General features: G+C 44.4%; 1 protein-coding gene across 4 annotated transcripts in view; it reads left to right on the top strand.

Annotated features, from left to right (window-relative positions):
* The window catches only part of TMOD1 (tropomodulin 1), a 497,118-nt gene that overhangs the window by 213,933 nt on the left and 258,960 nt on the right, over nucleotides 1-24,225 (top strand). For all 4 annotated transcript variants that reach the window (XM_085636597.1, XM_085636598.1, XM_085636599.1 and 1 more), the window contains exon 3: nucleotides 1,619-1,775. In XM_085636597.1, the coding sequence (XP_085492723.1) occupies nucleotides 1,619-1,775 (157 nt within the window). The remainder of the gene's footprint in view (nucleotides 1-1,618; nucleotides 1,776-24,225) is intronic.

Below are 24,225 nucleotides of genomic sequence, written 5' to 3' on the forward strand. Positions count from 1 at the left end.
CTCTGCACCCTCCACTTACCTCTTCTCGACCTACATTTGGCTGTGCCTGTGACCACAATAAAACTTATACTATTCAACAAAGGTATTGCATTTTCAGTGCTTCTTTGGTTAGGTCGACAATCACCTCTGAACTTAATCCACCAACTCATTTCCTACTGAACTCTGCATGGTTGCTAACTGATCCAGATAGTTGGTCTATACTACATAGGACTTGGCTTGAACCATAGGCAAAGTCCCTCATTCACAAAGGGCAGTGACAAAACGCAGCTGTTTGCTCACATAGGGTTCCCCTTAGGAATTCATAATCTTACGCAATGGATATAGTAATCTTTCCAATCTAATTCTTCTAGAAGTTCTTATGTGCACCTCATTTAAGCATGGAGAGATGTATAACAAATGCGCTTTATCACATTCCAACTTGTTCTGGTTCATCCATCTGGAAAATATATTTCCCAATAGAGGATCCACTTTGTACCATCCCCCTTAAATATGGATCCTTCCCATTTTCCACCTTGGACACATGTATCCTCTTGCCTTTGAGAGGAATGCGTTTGGGAGCATGTTCTGATTAGTACAGCATCTGTAAACCGGAATGTGTAACCCCACAAACCTATTGTTCTTGAATATTCATCTACTTTTCCAAAAATGTCTTAATGGAAAAATTTCCATATTCACAAATTGCATTTGCAAGGGTAAATATCCAAATCTGTTACTGTGATTAGGATTTTCTATCGCAAATGTATATTTCTTTGCTCAGGGGTTAACATATTCGGGCACACAACCATGTAAAATGGCAGCAAACTTACTTCGGCATTCATTTTTTTGAATATCTTAAACTGAAGTTTCCATCTCACAGAATACATGGTTTCCCTACTAAAGTCCTAACCCCAAAACGAGCAGAGTTGGTCACTCAAAGCATGTAGCCTCCATGGTGACAAAAATGAATTCATATTAGATGTTTTATATGCTATGCGCCTGTCTGTAGCTACTAGAAGCATGCCTATTACTTCTATGACCACACCTAAAAGCACTGGAGGTACGCACATGGAGACGGGCGCTAATGCAGAATCTGAATGGCGAACGCAGCCAGTTGATCTCCAAGCTTGTAATATGTATGTGCATAGCAATTTATAAGCTTGACTCAATGGACTGATCATCACCAGATAGTGCGCCTTAGATTGATAACTGTCTTATTGTAGAAACATTTTATTCGCAAATGGAAAGGCCAGATTAGCTGGCCAAACACAAACTGGCACTATTTAAATGGCCTTTACTTTTTTCCATTTTAATAAGATTTTTAAATAATGTATTGTATTACAAAAATGATGTGAACGTGTAATGATTTAATTAATCGAGCAATAACATTTACTTAATGTTTACCATGTAAACCAGACCCATGGAAGAAAAAAGCTTGCTGCTGCTGCTTTTGTTCCTATCCCTTGGGCCACCGCTTTCTCATTCACTGGGAGTGTTTTGCTTAATGACACAAAAAATAGTACTTAAAAATCTTTCCAATTTAATGTGCAGATAAGAAATAATTTAAATTAACCGTGATTACCATATCCCTTTTAAAAATCATTTTACTATTTTCATTGACTTGTTCTATGTTCTTTCTCAGAATGCTTTATTACCTGCTGGAATGAGGCAAAAGGATCAGACACACAAAACACCAACAGGCCCGTTTAAACGCGATGACCTCTTGGACCACTTAGAAAAACAAGCCAAAGAAGAGAAAGATAAAGAAGACTTGGTGCCCTATACAGGAGAAAAAAGAGGTAGTGTACCCCTTTTCTGCTTTCAGGTGTAAAGTTTCTGATAAGTCGGCTCTACTGTACATATTTTTTAACTTAGGGTGAGTTTTCTGAAGAAATTGATGGGAAAAAATGTAAACGAAAGGATTAAAGCTAAATCCATTTCCAAAATGTTTGGACTAGTTACTGCTAATCTTCATTACGCTGGGCTGGCAATATTTATCTGTGCTCCAGTGGCGGCTGGTAACTTTTAAAAGAGGTGAGGCGTAATGCTTGGCTCAAATTCAAAAGAGCTTTTTTTTGAAGAAGTCTTTCACTCTTTCTTACATTAAGTTAACTGTCTCACTTTGCCTCACTCAGTCTCACTTGGTCTCAATAATTCATGCAGTCTCACTTATTCTACTCTAATCCATTCTGTCTCACTCAGTCCCACTCATTTATCTCATTCTGAATTACCCAATCTTACTGTGTCTTACACACAGTAACACCCAGTTACACTCACTGTCATTCTCCCTCCCTCACTGAATTCATTCTCACACATACTCATCCTGACTGTCACTCATTCTCACCCACTCTGACTCACTCCATAACTCTCTCTCACTTTAACTCACACACATAGTCACATAGACATGCTCACAGTGCTGGGTCTACATTTTATTTTTATTATATCGAGTGAATAATAAAAATGGACCACCAAACAAGGAGGGTGTAGTGTATCTGTGGAGCCCATAAAGGAGAGCCGCCACAAGTCCAGGGACTCCTATCCATCAAATCTATCCATCCACTCAATCATTCATCCTTTCACTTATCCATACCTCATCCCATTCATCCATCCTTTCAATCATCCATCCATCTTTTCGCTCAAACATCCACCCTTTCGCGCCATCTATCCATCGTTTCACTCCATCCATCCACCCTTCATCCAATCCATCCATCCATTCATACATCCCTCCATTTACCCTTTAACTCAGTCATCCATCCTTTCCCTCACTCACTCAATCATCTATTCATCCATCCAACAATTCACCCTTTCACTCATCCATCCATCCTTTCATCCAGACATCCATCTACCCTGCCTTTCTCTCATCTATCCATTGTTTTACTCATCTGTCTTTACATATATCCTTACACTCATCCATCTTTTCGCTCATCTGTACTTTTACTCCATCCATCCATCCACCCTTCCACTCATCCATTCATCCATCTTTTCACTTATTCTACCATCCATCCATCCTTTCTTTGAATCATCCATCAACTGTTCCTTTCACTCCATCCACCCTCCCTTTCACTCATACATTTATTTTATTTTATTTAAGGAGTTTTATATAGCGCTGGCCGGACCCGGGGGTATCTGAGCGCTTTACAACAGTTCATCGCAAGAGTTATATAATAGAGCATTGTTATACATCATGGTTCGGAAGTCCAAGTGTGTTGTGCAGTATTGAGGTAGTGGTGAGTACTGAGGTAACCTTGTGGATTGCACATCGTCTTGGGTTGAACTTAAGTGGTCTTTGTGATACAGAGTCAGAGAGCAATGGAGTCGGGGTTTGCGTTAAGGCGGCGGTTATCCATTTGGGAGGGAGCGGTTGAGGAAGATAATTTTTAGGTGTTTTTTGAATTTTGTGAAGGACGAGATAGTTCTGATATCTGCTGGGATGGAGTTCCAGATTTTTGGCGCGTTTCCGGCGGAGGACCTTGCAGCAGTTTTTTGCTAGTGTGTTTTCATAGGGATGAGAAGTAGAGCTCCTGAGGTTTCTTGTCTGACCAGCGTTCTTGAGTTTGGCGGCCAGGTATTCCGGTTTTCCTGTGTGTAGGGCTTTGTGCGTGAGGCAGGCAGTTCTGAAATTAGCACGCTGTTTGACTGGGAGCCATTTTAGTTCTCTTAGCGCTGGTGAAATTTGATCGTATTTCCTGATTCCAGTGACCATTCTGGCTGCTGCATTGAGGGTTGTTTTTAGGGGAGCTAGGTGGGATTTTGTTGTACCGGTGAGGGTTGCGTTCCCATAGTCGTGTCTGGATAGCACCAGTGGTTGGGTGGCTTGTTTGAGATCATTGGTGGGGATGAATGGTTTAATTTTGTTGAGTAGCTTCAGATTGAGGAAGGCAATCTTTGCAGAGTTTTTAATGTGATTGGCCATGTCGAGTTTAGGGTCTAGGGTGATTCCTAGTGATTTTACGGAGTTTGCCAGAGTAAGATTACCGTTGAGAGCATCCATCGCTTTGAGCCATTCTGTAATTTGAGGGTTCTCTATTTTGTTGGAGATGAGGAGGATCTCAGTTTTGTTGTGATTGAGTTTTAGGTGATTAAGAGATAGTCAGTGTTGGATTTCTTTTAGAGAGTCATTTAGTCTGAGGATGTCATCTAGGGAGGAGGTTTCGAGATAGATCTGGGTGTCATCTGCATATAGGTGGAAGGGGATGTTGCCATTTTTAAGTATGGTGGTGAGGGGTTCCATGTATATGTTGAACAGTTGTGGTGAGAGCACTGAACCTTGGGGTACGCCCCTGGTGACGGGGTGTAGGTCGGAGGCAAAGTTTTTGATTTTTATCCTTTGCGAACGGTTGTGTAGGAAGGAGGAGAACCATTGAAGGACCACCTCATCAGCACCTACCCTTTCTTGTAGGGCCTTGATGAGTAGTTGGTGATCGACCGTGTCAAAGGCTGCCGACAGGTCCAGGAGAATGAGTAGGCAGCATTGATCGGTATCAAGTGATTTCTGGATGTCATCTGTGATGATGAGGATCACGGTCTCTGTGCTATAGCCTTTTCTGAACCCCGATTGGTGGGGATCAAGAAGGTTGATGTTGTCCATGTGCTGGGTCAGTTGAGAGAGGACACATTTTTCGAGGATTTTGGATAGGAGGGGGAGATTAGAGACGGGTCTGAAGTTGTTCAGGTCCTTGCAGTCAAGGCCTGTTTTTTTTGTAGTGACGTGACTTGTCCGACTTTGAGGCATTCAGGTATGATGCCGGTTCTCAGGGACCTGTTGATGATCCTGCACCAGAATGGTGCTATGGAGAGTTTTAGTCAATTGGGTTGGTATAGGGTCAAGGACGTGAGAGGCCGGATTGGAGGTGGAGGTTAGCTTGAGGATCTCGGCTTCCGGGATGGGGTTGAAGGACTTCCATGTTTTCTTGGGGTGCAAGCACGTGCTTTCTATACTCACTGGAGGTAGGCTTTTGTAGGCGGGGTTGATGTTGGTATCTAGTGAGAGCTCAATTTTGGTGACTGTTTCTTAGAAGAAGTTGGCGAAATTTTCGCACAATTACTTGTAGGCTTGAATAGAGGATCCGGAGGGCTTGGAGGTTTGCTGCTTGATGATTTTAAACAGTTCGTTGGGTCTGTTTTTTGCGTTGTCCAGGCCAGATCAGTAAAAGGTGGATTTTTCACTTCAGATGTGTTTTTTGTACTTCCTTCGAGCTGCTTTGAGTTGTTCGAGAAGGCTTGTGGAGGGGTTGTTTCTCCATAGCCTTTCTGTAGCTCTGAGTTCTCTCCTTTCGTTGTTAATGTCCGTGTTGAACCAGGATCTCAATGGGATGTTCCTGGTTTTTTTTTAGTTTCAGGGGGGTTACTTGGTCTAGAATGGATGACAAGGTAGTGTTGTAGTGGGCAGTGAGTTCTGTAGTGGATAGATCATCCGCGGAAGTAGTGAGGAGGGAGTTAACCCTTTCTTCCAGGTCAGTCATGTGGATCTGAGTGAAGTTTCTGGTCCATTTGGGATGGTCTTGGGTGGGTGGTTGGAAAATGATCGGTTGAGTGAGTTGGAAGAGGATTAAGTGATGATCTGACCAATCCACGGGCAGAGTGTGGTTTATCGTGACAGTATCGCGTTTGGCGATAATGGCATCTAGGATTGCTCCTTTGTTGTGATTTTCCTCTGTGCAGTGTTGGGTAAGGTTGTTATTGTATAGTAGCTCATTCAGGTTCTGGGTTAGCAGGTTGTTTTTTTCATTCCAGTGTAAGTTGAGGTTGCCCAGAATTAAGTTATTTGCATCTCAGAGGGAGCAGTGGGCAACCAGGTCAGACAGGTGTTCAGTGAATGGGGTAGTGTTGCCTGGGGGGTGGTAGATAAGGTGGCAGATTAGTGTTTTTTTGTTGCTAGTGTTGATGTTGACGGTTAGGCATTCAAAGGTGTTATAGTTGCAGGAGTATGTTTCAGTCACGGAAATATTGTCTCTGTGGATGGTCATGGAAATATTGTCTCTGTGGATGATTGCTATGCCACCTCCTCTTTGGTCTTTTCTATCTTTGTTGGTGATTGCAAAGCCCGAGGGGACGAGAGTGTCCAGGAGTGGTCGGGAGGAATAATTTAGCCAAGTTTCTGTGATGAATGCTATTTCTATGTTTTGCGTGAGAATGGATTCTGCTAGCTCTGTGGCATGCTTGGTGGCTGATACATGCTCTTTCCCTTTCACTCTTCCATTCTTACATCCATTATTTCACTCATTCATCTATGCATCTATCCATCTACCATTTCATCCTTTCATCCATCCATCCTTACTTTCACCCACTCACCCTCCCAAGTTAATTAGGAGCCTCTGTCTGCAGAGCTGCAGGCAGAAGAGGCCCATCAAGAACCACACCCTACTGTAACTGCTAAAGCGGGGGTGGGGGGAGGTTGATGATGCCACTGATGTAGGCAAAAAACTGCACAATTACTTCTTTGGGCTCGATTCCCATCTCGGTCGGAAGGGCTCCTGACAGAATCTGGAACAACCAAATCCGATTCGCAGCCACTGTTTCTGTCCTAATCCTCCCCCATTCCGAATGACCAAGTACGATGCGAAAATCTTGCTGACCGAATTGTTTCAGAACCCGAATCTGTCCATCCGACTCGCCTGGAGCCAAATCGTGCTGCGCAACGGACACGGCTTTCGAACGAGCGAGTATGATGCACTATTTGGACAGCCGTATCGACACGGTCTCAGCGAGACGAAATGGCTGCCGGAATCGGACTTCGGGGGCCAGAGCAGGGCCCCTCTTCACCTAGAGCCCTCCGATTCGGTCACAGGGGGGTCCGCATGGGTCCCCCCAATCTAAGCATGCACAGTGTGGCTGGCAACATGGGGTGCCCACCACAGGGTGTACACTTTTCCCCACCCACCCCCTTTCTATGGGAGCCTGTGTACGCATCGGTATACAGGCTACCATAGAGTTCAATGGGAGTCTGAGCGAACTGAGTCCGTCAGCATACGGCTGCATCATACTCGTTCAGTCAAACTCGCACAGTGCAATTCGCTAGGAAAGCCCTCCGCATCCGAGTCGTACGGGGGGGGCTTTCCTAGCGAGATCGGAATCGGGCCCTTAGCCCACTAGTTCAATTGTTGTCGACAGCTGGTTTCCTCCCTCTCTTGGGCTTCTACAGTCAAGATAAGGAGCACTCTGTCGTGCTCAGCTCCATAATGTTTTTTCCAAAGTGAAAGCAAATGCAGTACTAAACATGTGTTACTGCCAGGAGAGCAGCCCCCTGCATCCCTTCTACAGCCTGCCCGTCTGTACAAACAACAGATTGTTGCCACCCACTCCATTCTTGTCCTCATGGTCTGCCCCACCCCCAGCCATTGAAGTGAATGGAACTTTGTAACTCCTCCCTGGGCCACTGTTCATGGGCCGCAATAGCAACGTGATCCATGGCTTCTAATTCAGCACTCCCTCTCCTATGATGTCACTGCTGTAGCTTGTGCCTGCAGGTCAAAAAATCCTTGCCCGGCTGGCACTTGCATAGTAGGACATCTGCAAAGTTCACTAGAGTTCACCCAGGAGATTAAGCACTGTCTCGGAGCAGTAATTCTTTTAGCTGCTCTATGTTTATTTCCCTATTCTTGCCTCTCCCCCAAGGGTTGCAGGGCAACATCCCTTTTGCCCATTAACACCAGTCACCCCTGCTGTGCTCCCACTGGAAGGAATCTATCAGATTGAACTCCGTCAAAGCAGGCAATTCCATGGGATTGTATTTCAGAATGTCTAAAGAAGAATCATATTACATGTCTTTTGCATCCTAAATATCATTTACAAAAATATTGGCCTATTATGTTAAGATTTTCTACTATTAACTCCAAAGGGGTGATATTTTTGTAAACAATATTACGGTATTTTTTTAAATTTCAGATGATGATCTGACCACAATATTCTTCTATCATACCCCTTTCTTGGGCAGACAGAAAAACAACTAGGAAGAGTGTAGGATTGGCAAGCCTTATCAAATCAGACCCTGGGAAGCATGTGGGCTAATGGTAAGGGTTCAGGATGAAAGAATATATTTTTAAATAGAAAGCAGGAGAAGGATGCGCCTATCTGTGAGAGGACAGCACCTACACATTATCCAAAGTTTGGTAATGAGGAGCATGGTAGGAGGATGCATGCTGAATGCAGAAAGAAGTTCCTTTACTGTCTCCGAAAAAGTACTTGTAATCCAGAGGCATGTGTTCAATAAAGAACAATTTAAAGATGTTACTCCTGACTGAATCTTTCTTTCTCAGCAGAGAGGCAGTGGGATTTAAATGAGACGCCAACAAAGAATAACTTTCTGTTTCTGTGAAGGTAGTTATAAACACATAGAGTCTTCCTCATTTTCTGCTGGGCCCAGACTAAGGAATTGATTTAGTGTTCAATGGAAAGGGTTTACTTTAGCTAACACGAAGGAGATCTCTGTGCGCCAAACTGCTATCTGTCCACCCTATTTAAGGCAAGATATAGACAAAATAATGGGAGCAAATATCTAATGTGATAAACAGGGTATATGAGGAAGAAGATGACACCCGGATCACTCCAGACAAATAGTTGAATTGCAAACCACTGTGAAAAAGAAATAGGAGAAACTCAAAGTCCTCATAAGTAGGCAAAGAAGCCTTAATAAATGCCTGCTCGGACTATCAGAGGGAACCAGAGATGCACAACATATAACTTTTCCTTGAAGACTTTATTTCCAGCTTATTCACTGATCAAGACACAATGAGAGTTGACAGAGCATACAAAAGACGAAAGCAGCGCTTGCCTCTGGGAACACCACCAAAATGATTATGATCTGACTATAAAAGTATAGTGAAAAGAATCAAACAGCAAGAGAGAGAGGGTCAAACACACTCTTGGTCCCCCTAGGAGAATACTATTAAACAACAAAAGAGTATGGGAAAAATACTACAAAGGAGGGAGTGAAGCCAATACAAAAAAATCAATCAGATTTGTAAAAAGAGCCCTCACTCACCAACCTGGTTGGTGACATGCTTCATCATTGGGCTCCCACCAGGGAGGTCTAATACCTCCCCGGTGTGCTACTACGCCTGTTTACAGCGGAGCTGGTGATTGAATGTGATGTGTGAGTGCAGAAGAATGTGCAAAGTGACATAAAAAATGTCAAGGTTTTAAACCAAAGTTCTTTATTGGGGTAAACCCAGCATTAGTTAAAAAAGGGATTGTAATAACTAAATAGCAGATCTGGTTAGTTATCCCTTATAGTGAAAGAAATATATACAAAATGGTCAACATGCTTCTGCCTTTTAAGCGTGTTCACCAGGCATTCATCAGGACCCTACTGCCCCGGTGGTATGCACACGCTAAGGTGCACTCAACCGTTGGCAGTAATACTTAAAAAACTCACGGTTTTTGATACCGGAAAACTTCAGGATTTCTGAAGACAATGTGGTCAAAGCTATAATCAGCCTCACATTATAGATCCAGGAAGGGGGTGCACACTTGTAGTCACACTTTCATCAAAGCGCTGCACCCGCCGGAACACCTAGGGTTCCCCCTATCTTGTATCCCGTAGATCTACGGGATTACTGCCAACGGTTAGGTGCACCTTAGCGTGTGCATACCACCGGGGCAGTAGGGTCCTGACGAATGCCTGGTGAACACGCTAAAAAGGCAGAAACATGTTGACCATTTTGTATATATTTCTTTCACTATAAGGGATAACTAACCAGATCTGGTATTTAGTTATTACAATCCCTTTTTTAACTAATGCCGGGTTTACCCCAATAAGAATTTTGGTTTAAAACCTTGAAATTTTTTATCTCACTTTGCACATTCTTCTGCACTCACACATCACATTCAATCACCAGCTCCGCTGTAAACAGGCGTAGTAGCACACCGGGGAGGTATTAGACCTCCCTGGTGGGAGCCCAATGATGAAGCATGTCACCAACCAGGTTGGTGAGTTAGGGCTCTTTTTACAAATCTGATTGATTTTTTTGTATTGGCTTCACTCCCTCCTTTGTAGTATTTTTCCCATACTCTTTTGTTGTTTAATAGTATAAAAGTATAGTGACAAACTAAAACTGTTGTCTAATCCTGTGCAGGTAGGAAGACATTTAATATAATGCAAACCAGATAGAATTTTACCCTGACTATTGATTTCCTTCCGAACGTAAAGTAATTAAAACCTTTGACAAAGTCAAGCAGAAATTAGTACAAAAAGTCTTTCCTTACTACTACCCCCAGCTCGACTGCATATTGATGTAAAAGGGAAGAAACACTTCTTTGATCAACCAGAGGAGGATTACGATACATTGAAAATACAATTGCCTATTGTATTAAGTGCACTATCATTGCTTCCATGGAAAGGAATTAAGACTATGTCTGTTAGAAAATTATCCTTTTTGCATGGTCACCACATTTTTTGCTGACTTTTGCTGCTGCTTTTTAGAATCTCCACACAGGAATGCTGCTGTCTAGTGCCCAGTGCATGTGCTTTAACCACTTACAACATGCTGAAATCGGCTGAACCCTAATTGGCCTATTTAACTTTCCAATAAGTCCATGGTATATGGTGGCCAAAAATACACCCTTGGCATGGAAAGTTAAATGTCGCCTAAAGATCACAGGACTCCTTTGCCATTCACTAGTGTGAGCAGGCAAACGTAACTTCAGACCTGTCACTGCAGCCTGGCAGCTGCACACTAAACCTGCAGCCCAACCTCTCAAAATAAACACTTTTGCTAGGAGAAAACCTCCCTTTAAAATGTTAATACGTCACCCCTATATAGGCTTTGTAGTCCACAAGTCAGGCTGAAGGGTATTTAAAAGTAGGATATGCAGACATGTAAAGATAAAATGTCAAAGGGTCCTACCCTGTCACAAGCAGATATTAGAAGACATCTGGACAGGCCCTTTCTTTTGTTCTCCTGGTAAGGAAGGCACCACACCCAGTGGGAGGAGAGTTGCCCAAAAATGGTTTGTTGTGACCACAGAGGAGGAGCTGCTCATTACCCTGACCACACCTCTGGGTAAGCACAAGGGGAGACGTTTTTCACCAACTTGTGTTTAGTGATTGGAGGGCACTGTGGGATTGTTTGCAGAAGGGCACACGATAACTACTGCAAAGGTGGGTAGGGTTCCCCCTGGGAACTATTACCCTATTGCTTAGAGTGGTGTCAGAAGTTACCCCCACACACGTTAGTGCCAGGCATAAATGTGTCACACCAAGACGCCTTTTTCAGAACACTCTGTACCTGTGGAAAAACAGAAGAAGGATTGCATCTGCTGTTTGAGACTTAGGAGACATGAAGGGCTGGACCTGCTCTCACTGGTACCCAGGACAAAGCAGTGGACTCCAAGGATGAGTTGGCATATCTCCTGTGTAAGCTACAGTGCCACAACAAACTGCAGGAGTCCCTTTTCAAGAAGTGCTTGCTGACCAGTACCAAATGGACCTGACCTGGACCCTGCTGGTGGTCTCTGTTGAAGGGAGTCTTAGCCCCAAGTGCTGTTCTTGAGACCCTTGGCTGTGTCTAACTAGACCTCTCCTATCACCTATGAAAACCTGGGACTTAAAAACTTTTTGAACTTCAAGAATTCCAGTGGATAGGGACAAAGCTCTCAAGCCAATTCACCCAAAGCTCGATGTCGCTGAGCTTAAGAAACACCTGTTGAATTGCAGCACAACCCTTTGTGGATTCCGACATTGGTACCTTCTATAAACTGCACCTGTGGCTGGTGGCGCAGTAGACCTTAGATATAAAGGGCCTACTAGTTATTCTTTTGACTGCGCTATTTGAAAATAAGGAGTTACACTTATACCCATACTAATGTGTGCAGTTTTATTGCACCATGGTTACTTTTCAGCCAGCTCTTCTAAGCTGCATAAACATTATGACCATAATACCTGAGTAAGTCTCTTCTAGACAAAACACGTGTTGGCTACATTACCCATCGTATGTCATAAGAAATAACCAGCTGTTGCCTACTGTGTATTTTGTTCTTTGAATTATCTATATGTTGCCTGGAACTGTGTAATTTGGCACTTTATTGCCATGATTATGGGCATGTTTTCTTACCTGTCCATAGGATTCTCTTGTTTTGTTCAATATTATTTAATGGTATAACTGCTTTTTGTTTTACTTTTAATAAGGATAGCATTCTCTATGCAACAAAGTAATGTAATAAATATTGATATTTTCTAAATTGTTAAACTTTTGGCTAATCTAGTGTAATTACTTGTAGCGGATTTGTTTACAGTGGTGTGCTCCAGCTTACTGTAGCATATAATACTTGGTAATTACATTGTAGTTTCCATGTTTCACACTTTGCTGCAGCAGGAGTGTCATCTGTGTTGGCACCCACCTATTATTTTCATTTGGTCATTGCTACAAGAAGAGGGTGGGTTGATGCGGTTTGTTTATTGCCACTGCTGCAATCTGTGATAGAGCTTAAAAAAAAGGTTTAACCTACTTGGAACTTTTCAGCAGCAGCAAATCCGTTTCAGTGGGACCTCAGTGAGCAGGTTTCTGGCCTTGTGGAGGCCTCGTTGGACACAACCCGCAGCCTTGCCCTGCTGGAGTATTCCAAGCTCCAAAAAAAAGACTATGTCTGAAGGTAAAAATCTTGACCTGGAGCATGTGCCAAAAGTAGGACTTCCCTGGGTGTGAAATTCTAATTTTCCCACTCTGAGCTTTTCCCATCAAAACCAACGTCAGTGCGACCTCATCCAATGCCTATCTGATGTTATGGATCAGTCTGAAGATACAGTCTGCTGACTTGCCCCGCTGAAGAATTTTGACTCCATCTTTTAGACTATGGACCTGATTTAATACGTTGGCGGATAAAATATTCTGTCACAAACCTGACAGTTATCCTGTCCGTCTTATTACAATTACATTACATCTAATGGCATTAGTAAATCAGCCAACAGGATATCTATCACTTTTGAAACAGAGTATCCTATCTTCCAAAGTATTAATCAGGCCCTAAGACAAAACCTCTGACCGAGCCTGAACCAGGCTGGTGTATCAAACCCATGCTCCAACATGGTTGGCCTGAAATCGTACTTAGATCCCGAACTACCATAACGAGTTGACCAACATTGGCGCTTAGGGCCCGATTCCGATGCGGTTAGGAAATCATTCCGACTGAATCGATTTAGGAATGGTTTCCGACGACTCGGATCGGGAGTGTCCGACCGAGCAAGTATGATACATACATATATATATATATATTATATTTCAAAGTGCTCTGCAGCGAAGAAGCACTCGACAGCAGCAGGTACGTAAATATACTTTATTCAATGCTTGAAGGTGGCATTTCATCCGTTATTCACCTCCTTTCACCAACGCGTTTCAGAGCTGTCCGCTCCTTCCTCTTGGGTGTGATGGCTGCTTGCGGTAATGAACGGCTTTCTCACAGTCTCATGTGCTCATTTCTTTAGTAGTACTGGTCGCTTGGTAGCGTGATTTAGTCACTATGCACCATGGGACTTGTGGTTTATTAAACTGCCAATTTTAGCCCACAGTGGGTTCCGCGCTTGAGCCAATATTTAAAAGGGAACTTACAGTGATTAGTGAATTCACTGTGATGCACAAGCACTCCAGTGTGCCCCGGCATGATCTGCTGCCCCTCATATTTTCAGCGCTGCTGTGCCGTTTCTACAACTTGAAAAGTTCCTGTTGTAACGGCCCCATTCTTCAGCGGCTCCCGCTTCACTATCCAGGTGGTGTTCCTTCTGCGACCGAAGCCTTCGCGTTAATTATTATATTTCAAAGTGCTCTGCAGCGAAGAAGCACTCGACAGCAGCAGGTACGTAAACATACTTTATTCAATGCTTGAAGGTGGCATTTCATCCGTTATTCACCTCCTTTCACCAACGCTTTTCAGAGCTGTCCGCTCCTTCCTCTTGGGTGTGATGGCTGCTTGCGGTAATGAACGGCTTTCTCACAGTCTCATGTGCTCATTTCTTTAGTAGTACTGGTCGCTGAAAATATGAGGGGCAGCAGATCATGCCGGGGCACACTGGAGTGCTTGTGTATCACAGTGAATTCACTAATCACTGTAAGTTCCCTTTTAAATATTGGCTCAAGCGCGGAACCCACTGTGGGCTAAAATTGGCAATTTAATAAACCACAAGTCCCATGATGCATAGTGACTAAATCACGCTACCAAGCGACCAGTACTACTAAAGAAATGAGCACATGAGACTGTGAGAAAGCCGTTCATTACCGCAAGCAGCCATCACACCCAAGAGGAAGGAGCGGACAGCTCTGAAACGCGTTGGTGAAAGGAGGTGAATAACGGATGAAATGCCACCTCCAAGCATTGAATAAAGTATGTTTACGTACCTGCTGCTGTCGAGTGCTTCTTCGCTGCAGAGCACTTTGAAATATAATATATATATATATATACTGCAGTTGATGATTTTAAGAACGATAATCTGCTCTGACTTACCTAAATTTATCTTGTAAACATAGGAGAGAACAGCGCCACATCTTATAAAACGTATTTATGAAGAACAGTTGCGGGGTTGGCAGAATTTTGCAATAAATGGGATATAGGCAATTTTATTTTTCTCACCCTTGCATGACTAGAAACTACAGTTCAGAAAATAGGGCAAGACTTCAGAAAACAGCAACAAATTTATATGCTAAACCCTTTGAAATTGCCGAGAAGGTGGTAAATTCAATACAACAATGTATGTCCATTGACACTACAAAGGACGCGCCAAAACAGCAGCACTTTATCACCTGCAAGAGCAGGGACCGGGACTACTTCACTCAGCTTCCCTGGAGTCAGGGAGTGGACCGGGCAGCAGTGGCCCCTTCATTAGGGCAGAGGAGCACCGCCACCCCCTGCCACCAGCCGCAAATAAAATGATAATAAAATGGGATTTAAAACCGTTTTAATATCGTTTTATTTTAATCTCCCTGGACCTGCCCCAGAACTCTGACGAGTCATGGTGCTGGGTCCAGGGGGATGACACTGTGGTGGGGGAGTGCTAGTGCACTCCCTTCTCTTTTCACTGCACCTCAGGTGTTTGGCCAGCCGTTTCAGGCCTGCCAAACACCTCGTGCACAGTGAATCTTTCTCCAGCCCCAGCTGCGTTGCTGGGGCTGGGCGAAAGCAGGCACAGGCTTCTGGTCTGCCTGGGAGCGCCAAGTTGTAGTGCTCAGGCCAATCCTGATGCTGAATTCCTGCAGCGTCGTGATTGGCCGCAGTGCAGTCTGGAAGCCTGTCCCAGAAGCAGGAAGAGATGGATGGAGCGGACGGCGGAGGCACCGGCAAACAAGGAAGGTAAGTGACATTAGGGGGGACTATGGGCGTACTATATAAACACTGCTAAGTGGAAATATGTTAAAATTCCCAGCTACACCGCAGAAATGCAGAGTGAGTGCGTGTTTCAGAGGTATATATGCTACCCATCCCCAAATAAAGGACTGGGACAGAAGGCTCGGGTCCCATTACAACATTCCCGGCCCCCTTCGTTCCAAAGGAGGGTAAAGTGATCTAGCGTCCCCCCAAAGAGGGTAGACCCCACCTAATTTAAATGTTTAATTCATGCCACAGTCCTTGGCGAACGTATGACATTTTGTTGTCTAAAGGTACTTGTGTTGTGTGGCGTATGGCTTTGGCACATTCTTTTCGCCCGAGTGGGAGGGGCTATTCCTGTTGATGTGTTATTGTCACCCCGAGTACACCTATTTCTATACTACGGCCCACTTGAAGACAACCAGATTTGAGCAACACCACCCATACAACCCAACACAGCAACGGGACCTATAAATGACCAATAGAACGCAAACACTTAACCTAGTCACTTGGAATGTTAGTAACAACCACAAAAAAGTCAGGCAGGTCTTGGCATACCTTGACCGGCACCAGATTGATATAGCGCTCATTCAGGAGTCGCAACTCACACCACAAACAGCGACACATATCGGCACGCGATGGGCACACTACAAAACAGCATCCTCATACTCCTCTTACTCTAGGGGGGTACTCACCCTGGTTCGCAAAGGAATTCCCTTCATAACTTTACACTCCGAAACTGACGACCAAGGGAGATTCGTTATATTGCAAGGAAACTGCAGAGGCACAACACTTACCCTTTTAAATCTATATGGCCACAATGTAGACGAACCAGAGCTTTTTACCACTATATATAGTAGACTATATAAACTACAACCTTCTATGATTATATGGCGGGGATTTCAATTTCCCAATGGACCCAGCAATGGATAGGTCTGCAACTCAAGTGAATCCGATCAAACAAGCAAGCAGAGTACTCAAAGAGGGAATGACTGAAAGGGAACTCACTGACATCTGGCGGCTTAGGAACCCCGGGAAAACAGAGAGAATATATATGTTGACCGCACACAATATATGGTCTCGACTTGACTACTGGCTGGTAACTCATAAAGTGAACAGCTGGGTAAGAGGGGTCAAGCAAGTGCTATTGTCATTAACCCTGCCCACTGACACTCCACGACCATTCCAGTGGAGATTGCAGGCCTCAGCCCTTTCAGATGTGGTTTATAGGGATAGGATAAGGACAGCCATTACACAATACTTCGGGGAGAATGAGGGTTCGGTGGACTCAGCGGAGGTACTATGGGAAGCCTTCAATGTCACCCTACGGGGCACATGCATTGGCCTCAGAGCTGGTGTCCTATCGTCACTACATGCTCTGATGACCCAACTAGAAAAGCAGCTCCGGACGTTCGAGAGGGCATACAAAGCCTATCCTAAACCTCAAACACTGGCAGACATTAAAATGCATCTTCAAGAGTACACAGAGACAGGGGATCAAGAGATCCACTTTCTATCAAAAAGATGGGTGGCAAGTGCATACGAGGAGGAAGGGAGACCGGGGCGCAGCCTAGCCACTAAGATAAAAGGGCCACGTGATGTTCCCCACATCCAAACCCTTAGCACGCAAGATGGCACGCGACTACATGACTCCCAGGACATACTTGAAACCTTCATGGAGTATTATGCAGACCTGTATGGGGGCCAGCATTCTGCCAACACGTGCAAGATAAACGCATATTTAAACGACATAACACTGGCATGGATGTCGCCGGGGCAAAGAGAGTTCCTGGTGCAGCCACTAACAGAAGAGGAGGTGGGTGATGCTATTCACTCCTTGCCTAGTGTTAAGTCGCCTGGAAGCAATGGGAGACCAAGTGATTTCTACAAAGCCTTCCCAGATCTGCTGATACCCCATTTACTAGCTATGTATCAAGAGGCGTACACCCCTCCCTAAGCGAAGCACTATTAATAAAACTGTTGAAACCCAGTAAGGAACCCGAGGAGGTGGACTCCTACAGTCCGCTGTCTCTAATTAATACGGACGTGAAGATTCTGGCAAAGGTCATCGCATCAAAGATTCATCTGCTATTACAAGCCTTAGTACTACCCGACCAAGCAGGCTTCATACCCTCGCGGTCTACCACACATAACCTCCGTACATTATTCGCGGTTATGCATCAAATAGACCCCTCGCTGCCTGCAGCAGCAATTATTTTAGACGCCGCCAAGGCGGTTGATTCCATGCAATGGCCGTACATGTTCACAGTCTTGGCCAGAATGGGAATGCCGCAAGCATTCTTGAACTGGATCCAATTGCTGTACACGAACTCGGTCGTCAGGGTCTGGGTCAATGGTATAATATCAGAGCCTGTAAACATATGAACAGTAACAAGACAGGGCTGCCCACTGTCCCCGATTTTAGTTGCTCTCGCGCTAGAACCTCTGGCCTGCGTCCTACGACAAAAACATTCCTATGCAGCCCTAGGATTCCAGCAACGGCCTCTCACGATCTCACTATATGCGGATGACATGGTGGTCTACATTAGAGATCCGGGCACACACCTGGAACCGATGTTAAGGGAATACATTAAATTCGAGTGGCACTCTGGGTTGACCATTAATTGGAACAAATCAATGGTGTTCCCACTAACCCCAGCAGGGGAGGTTTAATGCCCAAGATTTATACCAATACTATCTATGTGCCCATACCCACTTTGCCCACTACTGGTATTAACCCCAAAAATACATTGCACACACAGCAATAGAATCAGATGATGCATACCTTATACCCCTCAATGCAATTCTAATGCATGAGCGTCCAATAACGAACCTCAAAACTGCAAGTCCACTAGATAGCACAATAAGAGCATGGCACACACTCATATCACAGGCAAATAAGACCCCAATATACGCTGCCAAATAGCCCTTGCTGCATCACCCTTCAATATCAGTTTCTGGAGAAACGGGCACTGATAATACTACAGGAGGCAGAGATCCGAACACGGGGAGATGCTTTCCCTGCAGTAGAGTTCATGTTGATAGACAAGTTCATTGGTAGCCAAAGTGGAACCCTGATGCAGAAATTTGTATATCATAAATTGAGGCTGGCAATGAAAGCATTATATCCCTGATTCCCCCAGGCGCCACCTGAACTGATGCGCTGCAGACCATGTTAGTGTGTGCCGACAGGAAAAACCTGATAACTAAACTATATAAAGCAACTCAGAAGGAATGTAAGGCCCTAACTGATACTGCAAGGGAGAGGTGGAACTCAGCCTTAGATACATAGCGCCAGAGGACTGGGAGTCATGTTGCAGGCTTCTAGATAAACTCACCTCAAATTGTAACTTAAAAATTATTCATTTTAAATACTTATAGCAGGCCTACTGTACCCCCCAGCAACTATATAAATATGGGATAAGTCAAGACTCGAAATGTAAAAGATGTGGGGGGAGGCAGATTTCCTCCATTTTGCATGGACTTGCAGCCCAATAGCGCAATACTGGAAACAGATAACACAGATAATGACGGAAATGGTGGGAGTTAGAATTTGGTGCTCCCCAGATGTCTGTTTACTAGGTCTCCTCAAGTCCATACCAAGCGCACAATGCAAATTTGTGACCGTAGCTCTATTGTTGGCCTAATGCAGAATATCTATTTGCTGGGGTGGGAAGAAGGTACCAAAACAGACAGAGTGGATACGAGACTTAGCCTACTGTAAAACACAACTCGAAACATATGCAGAAGAACTGCCTGAAGCATCAAGTCGAAAAGACTTTTGGGCCACATACGTGTCATATTTGTTATCCGCAAATAGGGGAAAAGAAGACTGATCATACAGTATGTTCCCAATTGTGGGAAGGAGCTCAACACTGGCAGGGTGGTATGTGGCAATCATGTCAAGATCTAAATTGAAGAAGTTTTGTGCAGCCATATACTCTGATTAGGGGATCACAGTTCCTTTGTTGATGTTTCTCTTAAGAGCGAAAGTATCAAAATGTATGCACATGTTATACATGTATATAATGCAAACAATATGTGTATATTGAAATGTACGCTGTACTGATATGTTAACTTGTTATATAAAACTTTAATTAAAAAAAAATAAAAAAAGAGAAGGGACACTAAGGCCAGACTCTTGAGGAAATCAGCTCTAGTGGAAAGTGCTCCTGTGTTGGGAAGAGTAAATGGAAAAGGAAATGGGATTGAAATGCTAGAAGGAGCCAAACTAAGGACTAGTCAGGATGGGATTACAAAGGATACCCACCACTCCGTTGTGGCTAATTTAAACTAGTTTCAAACCAAAATTGAAGCTTTAATGAATGGCTTTTGCATTAAGCTTGAATCCAAGACTAAGGTCATGGTGAAATATCAGCTGGAGGAAGCACCCATGCCCTTGATTCCCATAGTGAACAGAAGATTTTAGGTAATTGCTAGTCCCGAAGAAGCGAGTAATCTATTATCAACAGCACAATGCTAACTATTGAGGTGCAAGACTCCCACAAAGGCAAAGGGAACATGACTATGTTTCTTATTGATTGGGCTAGCGCTGTCGCAAATGATCACCCACCAGGAGGTGCAGACATGCAACGGAGACCGGGGGACAAAAGGGATTGCACGACTTGCTATGTACAAAAGATATGTATACTAAAAATCTGAACTCTAATCAAAATATATGCATACAGAGTCCATGCAGTTTCCACCTGACTGCAACCTTTCTGTGATGGTGATAGAAAATGTTCCTCCAATTACCCGTGGGACAGAGGAGGATAACAAGGCTCTAAAACGCAACACTGCTCACTGGTTACGCTGTAAATCTGGCCATCATGGGGGCTTGCACATTAAAATTATTTTCAGCCCCAGAGTAGGGTTATTGGCTGATCTAACAAAAAATCAAATGGTGAATGCGTGGTCATAAACATTAGAGACCTGAATGGACTGGGTTCCACATTTCAGATTTACTCGGGAACCCCTGGTCAACACATCGTTGGTTCCTGGTTAACAGTGTGTAGGGGAGACATATCTTGTCCAATTAGATTGCACGATCTCAAAAAATCATGACTCCGAAGGATCACTGACTCAAGGTTCTACGTTTAGTTCGTTTATTACAAAGCCAAGAACAACTGGACATACAGGGTGTAGAAATACGTTGGAACTGATACAAAGCCAAACCTACGAGCAAAGTTCAAATGATGAAGCATACAAAGGATAACTATTTCTAGAATTAGGACGCATGTAATGACTGCTGCCACACCAAGGTTATTCTTCATTTGAGGTTCGTAAGTAAAAAGCATTAGTCTGTCCCTACACTACCCCTGACGTGACATCCCTACTTAGCATTTCCCCAGGCAAGTTCAGGAAACGGTGTCAGCGTGGGAAGACGTCCTGAGAAGTGCACTCACATTAAATGGGTCAAACAGCATAAAGCTAAATAGCTCGTTCTAAGATGCTCCTTCTCTCTCCATCAGATCTCCTCTACCCCCTCAATTCCAAGGGCACTGTCCCTATTTTCAACATCAAAATCCTAGGACACACCCATCTTCACATCACGTGGTCATCCCATCCAGCTAGACACCTCCTAGTAGGTAACTTTCCAGGTGGCTTCGATCCTCCCAGCCTCTGGCTCGATGACCTTAATTTCCAGGCCTTCTCCAGTGAGCACCACTTGTTCAAATGTATCCTCTCCTCCCGAAGCCTAACTTCTAAAACAAAAGTGTTTTTCTAACTAACAAAGATTCGTTTCTCCACCTGCAACAGAAACATGTGAAAGAAAAGATTCTACATGCACATGAACATTATATATGCTTCCATTATGAGAGCCAGGGAAAAATACACGAGGCCTACAGAAAATTGGCTAACAGAAGAATCACCACGAAACATCATTAAACACGCATATATTTTATTTATTTTATTTATTTTATAACACTTGTAAGGCGCACAGCTACCCACAAAGGGTTTCCCGGCGCCGGACCAGCAAAACACAAAACACAACTGGATAGAGAGCATTTAAAGCACTTATTTGTCGAACAACCAGGTTTTTACACTTTTTCTAAAATTCATATAGCTTTCCTCCTTGCGTATATGAATGGGTAATGTGTTCCACAGAGTTGGGCCCAAATAGGAAAATGATCTCCCGCCTATTCTAGCCCGTTTGAACCTCGGTACCGCAAAGTTCGCAGCAGTGCAAGAACGAAGACTGCGATTGGGGAGGTAGGGCTTAGCAAGGTCCTGTAGGTATTTGGGGGCAGTGCCAGCTTTGATTTTAAATAGGTAGGTCAGGGTTTTGAAACGAATCCGTTTTCAACCCTGAGCCAATGCAGGTCCCTAAGATGTTTGGTGATCCTAGCGGATCTAGGGATTCTGCAAAGCAGTCTGGCAGCAGCGTTTTGCACCAGTTGCAGACGTCTTATTACTGCTTTGTTTGAGCCCAGGTACAAGATGTTACCGTAATCAAGCCGAGATGTCACTAAGGCATTGACTACGGTCTTCTGGGTAGTAGGTGGTAACATCCAGACAATTTTGCAAAGCCATTTAAGAATGGTAAAACATATGCCTGCCACTTTGTTGGCTTGCTGAGTCATAGATAGACTGTCATCTATGATGACCCCAATGTTTCTGACCTGAGAGGCTGGAGGTGGAAGTTTACCTAATGACGATGGCCAATGGGGATCACTCCAGAGATCTTTACTATTCCCTAAGAGGAGGACCTCTGTTTTCTCCCCATTTAATTTAAGTTGATTAGCTGACATCCAACTAAAAATTTCCTGAAGGCCTATTTTTAATGCAGATGGAGCAGATGAGTCAGATTGAACATTATTATTGTGCACGTTTAAATCAATGCATTACCTGTCAGTGAATCAGATTCTCATTAGTCACTTGTAAAACTAGCATTAAGACTTCACCATTTAGAACACAATTACAATGTAAATGTCTCCACATTGCAGGAAATCCCTCTATCACCTTACTTTACACGTTATTACATTTCACATTCTATTAACCACATGTTAGCACAACAAAAGAATATATGCAGGTGCAAACTACTCATGATTATAATGCACCCCTACAATTGAAGAGCACAATCGTGCTCTATCAGTCCCAAAGCTTGTAAATATTCTCCTTTATTGTTTAAATTACCTGGCTAAAAATCGAGAGGGCATATGGGCCCTCCATCTAGGTTTTTTCTACAGGGCTGTTTACCCTTCACCAACCAATCATGTTTTTAAACAGAGAGGAATAACTGTGCATGAAAATATGAAGGATCCTTACAATCTTTCAGTGACAAACTGATATGATATTATGGAAGAGATGGAAGCGATTGAATGACTCCCTTTGCAGGATAAGTTCACTTTGCCAGTGTTTCAGTCTGTAGGGGATGCTGATGTTAAATCTTTAGACACACAGATTATGGATGGAATGCAGAGCAAATCAAACATTCACACCAGTCAAGAGTTCAGCTTTCTGTCCATCAATTGTTCTTTTTGCATTTGTCACCCCAAATGTGGTGGGTATACCGTGATGTGGGTCCGTGCTTTCCAGGCCACTGGAGTCAAGCTAGCCTGGCTGATGAGGGGTGATATCCCGAAGCCGGTCCTATGATACTTGTTTCCAATCCAGGGAGTACCTGGCCTGACAGTTCGGGCTGGACTGTTCCCATGTGGAACACGGTCAAGACTGCTTTGCATATTGCTGGGTCTAAAATGGAATGGCATGGGGAGCAAAAGAATGATGGATTTAGGCCCAGAAATTTGTATTGGGGTGAATGTATGATATTGTTCAGAATTCTGTCCATCAATTGTTCTTTTTGCATTTGTCGGCCCAAGTGGGATGGGTATGCCCAGACGTGGGTTCCATGCCCTCCATGTCACTGGAGTCAAACTAGCCTGGCTGGTGAGGGATGATATCCCAAAACCGGTCTTAGGATGCTTGTTTCCCATCCAGGGAGGACCTGGCCTGGCAGTTCGGGCTGGACTGTTCCCATTGGGAACAGGGACAAGGCTGATTTACATATGGCTGGGTCTAAACTGGAATGGCATGGGGAGCAAAACATTTATGGATTTAGGCCCAGATCTCTGTACTGGGGTGAATGCATGACATTGTTTAGCATTCTTTCAATCGATTGTTCTTTTTGCAGATCTTAAATCTTTGACACAGGGGAATCCCTCAAACACTGGGTTAAGAAAGCTGTCTTCGGGGGGCATGTCCGAGACCCGGAGGGAAATGAGTGCTTGAGTCTGTGACTCTGTGAGCCCTATTCCTCCCCGACTATCCTGCTTCACCATCCTGATCCCCTGAGGTGGGAAACGCACTTTAATGCCAGCGGACCTTCGCGGTCTGACTCCCGTCTCCGCCGGCCTCTTGAGTGCGGAGATATCGGTCCCGGAATTGGTGGGCCTACACGGGCCATGGAGCTGGGGACTGGATTTTGCCAGCCTGCCGCCGTGAGGGGGTCGATGCGTGGCCTATGACCCCAGCAGAGCCCCGCTTCAAAATCGCGTTGCGTGCGGAGGCCCCCCAAAACTATAAATCTGGTGGTCTCAGCGGGAGAGAACCTGCTCTGATTGCGGCTCAGGAAATGCAGCTCGTGATCAAATGAACAAAAGCTGCAGCGGCTGCTCCGATGATTGTGCCTGGTAGTGGACTAGTGGCTGCCTACCTTCCCTGGAGAGTACTGACAGTGAGGTGGGACCAGGGGTGCCAGGTGTAGTGGACACAGCAACGAGGGCCTGAACAAGAGCCCTCCCTCTCTCTTCACCAACTGCCTAATCAGGAAGACAGGCTACAGTGACCCTTCTTGGGGCCGTGCCGGGGGTGGCGGGGTGGACACTTCCCACATACCGCGCTGAGGCCAGGAGAAAAGCGAGTGAGGCCGCTACCCCGCGATCCTGCTGTAAAGGCCAGAACATACCCTGGCATCTCAAGCCTGCTCTCCACATAAATGGTGGCTCCATCGACGCTGGG

Source organism: Triturus cristatus, chromosome 2_1, assembly GCF_964204655.1.
Source record: "Triturus cristatus chromosome 2_1, aTriCri1.1, whole genome shotgun sequence".
NCBI classification, from domain to species: domain Eukaryota; kingdom Metazoa; phylum Chordata; class Amphibia; order Caudata; family Salamandridae; genus Triturus; species Triturus cristatus.